General features: G+C 58.2%; 4 protein-coding genes across 4 annotated transcripts; 2 read left to right on the forward strand and 2 right to left on the reverse strand.

Moving 5' to 3' along the window:
- Positions 1 to 314: 314 nt before the first annotated feature.
- On the reverse strand, positions 315 to 1,452 carry SDRG_16543 (hypothetical protein). Its single transcript, XM_008622758.1, has one exon. The coding sequence runs from the start codon at positions 1,300 to 1,302 to the stop codon at positions 352 to 354; it is 951 nt and encodes a 316-aa protein (XP_008620980.1). The 5' UTR covers positions 1,303 to 1,452; the 3' UTR covers positions 315 to 351.
- A 1,106-nt stretch (positions 1,453 to 2,558) lies between these two features.
- Positions 2,559 to 3,045, forward strand: SDRG_16544 (hypothetical protein). Its single transcript, XM_008622759.1, has 2 exons — positions 2,559 to 2,771; positions 2,816 to 3,045. The coding sequence occupies exons 1-2, from the start codon at positions 2,597 to 2,599 to the stop codon at positions 2,995 to 2,997; spliced, it is 357 nt and encodes a 118-aa protein (XP_008620981.1). The 5' UTR covers positions 2,559 to 2,596; the 3' UTR covers positions 2,998 to 3,045.
- On the reverse strand, positions 3,043 to 5,149 carry SDRG_16545 (hypothetical protein; the record flags this gene model as incomplete). Its single annotated transcript, XM_008622760.1, has 11 exons — positions 3,043 to 3,176; positions 3,223 to 3,385; positions 3,425 to 3,530; positions 3,576 to 3,650; positions 3,704 to 4,018; positions 4,065 to 4,279; positions 4,331 to 4,382; positions 4,424 to 4,462; positions 4,512 to 4,773; positions 4,821 to 4,917; positions 4,964 to 5,149. 11 exons carry the CDS (start codon positions 5,147 to 5,149, stop codon positions 3,043 to 3,045), a joined length of 1,644 nt encoding a protein of 547 aa, XP_008620982.1.
- Positions 5,150 to 5,480: 331 nt separating this feature from the next.
- Positions 5,481 to 6,959, forward strand: SDRG_16546 (hypothetical protein). Its single transcript, XM_008622761.1, has one exon. It carries the CDS (start codon positions 5,522 to 5,524, stop codon positions 6,797 to 6,799), a length of 1,278 nt encoding a protein of 425 aa, XP_008620983.1. The 5' UTR covers positions 5,481 to 5,521; the 3' UTR covers positions 6,800 to 6,959.
- The last annotated feature ends 141 nt before the right edge of the window (positions 6,960 to 7,100 follow it).

Genomic DNA, 7,100 nt, shown 5'->3' on the forward strand with positions numbered 1-7,100 from the left:
AGGCATTGGCTGCTCGATATTTAGAGAATAGGCATTGGCTTGTCCATATTTTGAGACCAGGCATTGGCTGATTGCCAAAAAGAGCTGCCCAAGGTGGGCGGGCATACAAATTGCAAGTCATGCCTATTGGAGTCAAAAGGTACACTTGAATTTTGTATGTGCGATGAAATGGAGCTTGAATCGCGATGGTACCACTGCCAGTGGGACGCCCGCGACAACGAAGCGGCCATTGATCGCGCCTTTCGAGCGTCGAACTTCCCTCTTCCTTTTTCCTTCTCCTCTTCGATTTTAAAAGGCACAAAGTGTTAACTCCCCACATCCTAAAGGGTACTCGCCATGACATGAGTAGCGCTAGTTATTGTTAGACGCTTCGTCGTCGTTGTCATTGTCGTCATTGTCGGGGTTGTCGTCTTCCTTGTCATTGTCATCCGAGCTATCGGAGCTGTCCGAGCTGTCCGAGTCGTTGTTGGCGTCGTTGCCGGCATCGTTGTTGGGACTGGCGTTAACGTCGGCGAGGGACTCTACTCGGAGACGAGCGGCACTGTCGAGCGCAGCTTGTTGGACCGCCAAATGGTGATCAAGGCGATCAAAGACCTTCGTCAATGATGCGGCGAGTTCCTTCTTTACTGCAAGCTCTTCAATCGCGCGCCGCTCGGCCAAGACGAGAGGCGCCATAAGGTGGCGATGAAGATTTGCCGTCGGCGACGACCCTGCCAAGCCCTTGAGCACTCGGTTGCGCTCGAGGCGCAATCGCATCAATGTAAAGAGCGGGGTAGCGAGGTTCTCCGCCCGCGCAAAGCCCAAGACGGTGTAAAGTTGCTCGGCGCCGACCAAGTGAATCGTATCCGGGCAGTCGGGGCCGCGGACGAGCTGTTGCTTTGAGACGTAGGTGGCGCTCTGGCCCAGCTCAAGCAGGTGATGATAGTCACTCACCATCACTGTCTTGACGTTGAACGTCCGGTCCGGTGCGTGGAACTTCACGACGTGGTGCCCGTACCTCACGATGTCGCGCGACACGACCGTACGCGACACGGACGACGCGTCGATGAGGAAGCTCGTGTGCTCCTCGGCGATTTCCGGCGTCCGGACCAGCGCGTCGTACAGCTCCTGGAGGAGCTCGGTCGGAGAAACGACGGGGTCGAAATTCACGGGGTCCTCGTACAAGTTGAGGAAGGCGCGGCGGCCATGGCGCTGCACATGAGCTTCTTCGATGATCCTTCGAAGCGCACCGACGTCCAGGCAGAGGCTGCGGCTTGCGTGCCGCGGTGGGGGGATCACGTGGTCTTCAAGCTGCACCTCCATGGGCTGGGCACGATCAACCCAAATCGAAAATGTGCTCCAGTGCACGTGGCGGTCCCAGCCGTATGGTGTAGCTCAACGACTCTGCGGCTTGAGCCAGGTAACCTTACGTACATATCCAGCGCTCGATCAAAGCGCTTGCCACGATCGCAAAACCTTCTCGAACGACAGTCCGAGTGCCACACGACCATGTGCCACCGCGTCGGCAGTAGCGTGAGTGAAGGTCTTGTGCCGCTTGGTTCCTAAGAGTGTGTGCTACCCATTGTGATTGGTCGAAAATGAACAAAGATCCAACGAAAAGCGTATCTTTATGAACACCGTCTTTACCAGAATCTTGCTTTGCTTGGATCTCGCACTGCCACGTCACGGACGACGTGCGGTCGAATGCCGTTCGCTGCCACCAAGTGGTTTGGAGGTCGGGAGGAACAGGTTCATGGACGATACTCACATGCTCGCAGTTGTTGCATTCAGTGATGACGAGGGTGGCTCGCCTTCCGACCAGCTTTGAAGAACCGCTTCTGTGATCTGCGACTGCGGCGCAATGTACTTCAACGTACGGGACGACGTGGCAGCCGCGTGGCATCGACCTTGAAGCTGCCTACAGCGAAGCTGGGGTCCTCGACCCAACCCCACCAGTTCCATTGTCTACGCTAGAGTACACCGTGGTAGAGTCGAAACCTAGCAAGAACCTGCGCCAATGAATTTGAAGTGATGTACTAACTAAGCTTACTATGACACTGAACACGATGCGACGATGCGACTATCTGCCCAACTGTCCTGATGCCTACGTGGTTGTGGTCAGCGACCGTCCAGCAGATATACTCCGTGACGTGGCACTGTCAGATCAAGAGACAGCAGCAAGGCCATCACTTCCCCATCGTTCGTACCACATTTTGTGTGGCGACAGATCCCAATGTCGTCGGCAGCGTCACAATCCTAGTACGTAGCTATCCGTGATGTTGAAGCTGCGGGTCAAGGAGTCCCGTGGAGAGGGTGATCGTCGAAGCTTCGCTTCGTCCAGAACGAGTACCGCGCCGAACTCGACGTTGCCCGCGACGAGCTCCGGGTGCTCAAAGAGATCAATGCAGAAATCGACATCTTGGTCGACGCCCGACGTCACTCCCACCCTCATCCGAGAAGCGTGGCGCAAACTTGAGTTTCGTCGTCTCAGAAGCGCTTCAATGCATTTCACTTTTGTGTTTGACTCCAGTGCCTCATTCCTCAACATAGTAAATGCGCCCTGCAGATTCAGTCGAATGGTTTTGGCGCCTATTCTTAGCCGATTTCGCTCCGCCTTATGGTGTCGAGGTCGCTGCGCCTTGCTGCGGCAGGCGCGAGCGTCGCTCTCGCCCAAGACAACGCAGCGTATTGCACTGATGCGACGCTGTTGCAGGTGCATCTGCCGCTCTGCCGCAGCGTCAACCTGCCCGCGTGTAGCCTCGCATCGGGCTACGCGTTTGGTGCGAACAGCGGTACGCGACCATCTCGACTCGATCGGTACCGAGCGTTCTTCTAGAGTTTCCCAGCCAGCACCAGTGGAGCGTCCTCTGTCAGCACGAAAGCTGCCAGACGCTCTTCCTCGAGCTGCGCCAGATCCAGTTTCCAGTCGCGTGCCGGTACTTTGGCGTCGACAACCCCAAAGTCGACTTTGTCGGCAACTACTTTGGCTCGCTCTGCGCGCCCTTTCACTACAATTGACGATGTCAACGTCTTGCTGTAATCTATCAAGTTGATGTTTTCTTCCTATTGGGGCAGGCCAAAGTAGAGTTTGGCGTCTTCGCGCGGCGCAAGGGCTTGAATGGCCACGTGCGACACGTTGAGCTTCTTGGCGTCGACAACGGACGCGTCATACGAGCCAATGACGCGGACGACATCACCTGCTCCTCGTGGTGAGAGATCTAAGTGAAGATCGAGTGCGCGAACCTGCACGCAAGTGGCGGACGAGGCACTGCGGGATCGAGTACTGGCCCTGGACGAGCTCCATCTTGTTGAGGACAATCTGGACCATCTCGCCAAGAGGCGTTTTCATGTCCGCGAACGTCAGGTGCTTGTGCTTGATGCGCAGGCGGAGGAGCTCGCCCGTGAGCTACATTTTGTAAAGAAACTGTCTTGAAAGAAGAGGTACCTCGACCGCGCCAGGAAGCAGAGGACCGTGGGTGCCATAGACAGTGCTGATATCGCGCGAGACGGCGTCAATGGACGGGTAGTCCTGCGACGTGTCCTTGGCGGCCCTGCGTGTTTCGTCAACGACGATGTATGTACCAGCAAGTGCCTACCGCATCCAGCCACAGAGCGCGAGCGACGCATGGTTTTCGAGCTTGAACCACTCAAACTGCCAGCCCAAAGACGCACTAGGGGGTAATCAGACGCGCATTTCGTCCGCAGCGTCGGACGTAAAACGTACTGGGTAAAGTACGCGGCGCCCTTGAGCTTGCGTCGGGGCGTAAGCGAGATAAAGCCGGCGTGGGCGTAGCGAGCGTCGACGCGCGACGACGCATATTGGCACACGGTCTGCACGAACGCCGACGCTTGACGCGACTCGATGCTGAAGAGCAGCTCGTGGAGCACACCAACATCGACGACGACGTCAAAGACTGCGTCGTCCTTGGCGACCGCACGGACGTCGAGGTGCAGCGTCGGGTACGTCGACTGCAAGTGCGACGCGAACGTACCGGCGTTGTCGCCGAGGAGGCCCACGCGGCACTGGGGCAAGAGAAACCTATACGCGCCGTCGCCCCTTGCTTTAACTAAAAGCCGAGTCGTACCGCTGCAGGAGGGTTGTGGCCGGCGCCAAGACATCGAAGATGGCCTCGAGTGACGCAGACGACGCGAGGACCTTGTCAATGTATGCGTCTTCGGGTCTCGCTTCGAGCACCGGCGTCACGTACGTCTTGACGACGCAGCCCTTCATGGCCTGCGCCGACGGGTTGACATCCACCGAGGCGACGTTGGCCGAGCGATCGCCGACCCAGAGCCGCAACTAGAGAACCAGCGTACCATGGAGCTACGAAGCAGACGTCCATCTCTCTACCTCGCGGTGGTCGGAGAGGATGCTGAAATCGTCAAACACAATGTCGGGCGGTCTACAAGGCATGAGAGAAGGACCACGCGATATAGTGCCTACCGCTGGAAGAGCACTTCTTGTTGGCCATACCAGTTGCAGCTAGTTCAAGTCACGATGAGAAGATGCAGCGGAATATGGGCTAGCGTACCAGGGCAAGGTCACGACGCCGACGATGGACTCGGCCTCGATGGACGAGAGCGCCTGGTCGAGCGTCACGTGGGCATGCACGAGAAGCACGATTGCGCGCCGGAGCTTGATGCGAATGTCTTCGATCTTGGCGCGGATGGGCACGACCTGCTGGATGCCCTCCCAGGGCACTGGCGCGTCCGGCGTCGAGAGACGCATCTCGGGGTCCACGCTGTAGCACGTCCAGCCCTTGGTGCGGTACGCAAACATGACGGCCGTTCGCGCTATATGCCATGAGCTTCCGGGAAGACGATGGGAAGAAGGCTTGTACGGGTCGAGCCATCGCCGACGACGACGATGCCATCTTCGGCCGGGTTGCCTTCGTCAATGTCGAGGAAGCGGCGCGTGGCGTTGAAGAGTCCCATGCTCTAATGCACCCAGTAGGATCATCGTCCTCACGAGATGCACTCGTACCTCAGTCACCTCCTTGGCGTCCGGGAAGATGCCCATCTGCAGAAGGTTCGGGGCGCACTGGAGCTTCCCGACGAACTCGTTCATGTAGCGCAGCGACGTGGGCGCATGGCCCTCCGACTCGGTCGGCAGCACCCAGTTGGACTTGGAGAGATGGCGGTTGTCCGTCGACGTCTTCCCCGACAGCATCTTCTTGCTCCACCCGGCAATATAAAATGACAGAGACCTACGTTTTACCGCCGTATTTGATATTCAATATATCGCGTTTAAGAGGATATCAATAGCGGCAGAGTTGAAGCTACCAGAATCGACGCCGTCAACAGCTCTGGCGACCTTCGTCTTGACGGTGTGGTGAGGGCCGCGCGCAGGTGCTTCTGGCGCCGCTGCCGTCGGAAGACGTGGCCGCGCGGTATAGTACCAGGTAGTACCGCCGAACGCCGGTGTTTTATTTTCGGCACATGCCGAACGGGACCACACCACCCAAGCTCGCGGGTTGAGTCGCGTGCATTGATTGGCTGGATTCGAATTGGCCTTTTGGTTGGTGAGCCAAATCCGGTTCTTATGCCCAAGGAGAAGAAGGCGACGAAGGGCAAGCGCGCGTGCGCGCTTGAGAAGCAGCTCGCGTACGACGCCAAGCCCAAGTACAAGGTCAAGGCCGCCGGCTCGGACGAAGAGGGCTCCTCGGACGACGAGGGCGACGCCTACGTCCCGCAGAAGCTGACGAGCAAGACGCTGGCGTTGGCGCGCCAGCAGCAGGCCGAGGAAGCCGCGCTCTACCGCAAGCAGACGCCGGCGCGCCAGACGGCGCCTGCGCCGATGGCCGACGACAGCGACTCGGACGACGACAGTGACTCGGACGATGGCGGCTTCAACGACATGGCCGACGACGACGACGACGAGCTCGTCCGCCTCAACAACGGCTACGTCGAGGACGTCGAGATCTGCGAAGAGGACGAGAAGGTGCTTGCCAACTTCCTCATCGGCGGCTCGGAGCGCCGCAACCTCGCCGACATCATCATGGGCAAGATCCACGAGAAGGAGGCGCGCGAGGCCGGCGAGATTGACGACGACGTCCGTGGCCAGCCGCAGCAGTTTGACCCGAAGATCGTCGAGGTGTACACGGGCGTGGGCAAGATCCTCCAGCGCTACACGAGCGGGAAGCTCCCGAAGGCGTTCAAGATCATTCCGTCGCTGAGCTACTGGGAAGACATCCTCTGGCTCACGACGCCCGACAAGTGGTCGCCGCACGCGATGCGCGCGGCCACGCGCCTCTTTGCGTCCAACTTGAACCCGAAGATGGCGCAGCGCTTCTTCAACGTCTTCCTCCTCGAGCACTGCCGCCAGGACATCCGCGACAACAAGCGCCTCAACTTCCACTTGTTCATGGCGCTCAAGAAGGCGCTGTACAAGCCGCAGGCGTTCTACAAGGGCATCATCCTCCCGCTCTGCGAAGGCCGCGACTGCACCAACCGCGAGGCCGTCATCATCGGCTCGGCGCTCTCCAAGGTGTCGGTGCCGGTCATTCACTCGGCGGCGGCGCTCATGAAGCTCGCGGAGCTGCCGTACTCGGGCGCCAACTCGGTCTTTATCAAGATTCTGCTCAACAAAAAGTACTCGCTCCCGACGCGCGTGATTGGCGCGCTCGCGACGCACTTTGTGAGCTTTTGCAGCGACGACCGCGTCATGCCTGTGCTGTGGCACCAGGCGCTGCTCGTGTTTGTCGAGCGCTACAAGAACGACATCTCGAAAGAGCACCGCGAGGGCATGAAGCTCCTTCTCAAGACGCACGTGCACCACCAGATCACGCCCCTCGTGCGCCGCGAGCTCTTCAACGAATAGATATATCTACTACGCTTCTAATCATACCACGGCGACTTGATAGTCGACCATGGTGTATTTACACATCCGGTCACTCTTCTCTGTTTCGATCTAGGGTTAGGGTTAGGGTTAGGGCTGCGGCTAGGGACGCTAATGACTGAATGCGAGCCTTGGAATACAGCGCGTACTACTAACGAGTCTTCTCTCGTACACACTCTACCGGTCGAGGTGCAGCAATGAAGAGATAGGGAATGATATGATGAATCAAGTGTTATATAGTTCTCTTTATATATGTTGTCTAGATGTGTCTACCACTGCTCGT

This window comes from Saprolegnia diclina, assembly GCF_000281045.1.
Source record: "Saprolegnia diclina VS20 unplaced genomic scaffold supercont1.135, whole genome shotgun sequence".
Taxonomy (NCBI): domain Eukaryota; phylum Oomycota; class Saprolegniomycetes; order Saprolegniales; family Saprolegniaceae; genus Saprolegnia; species Saprolegnia diclina.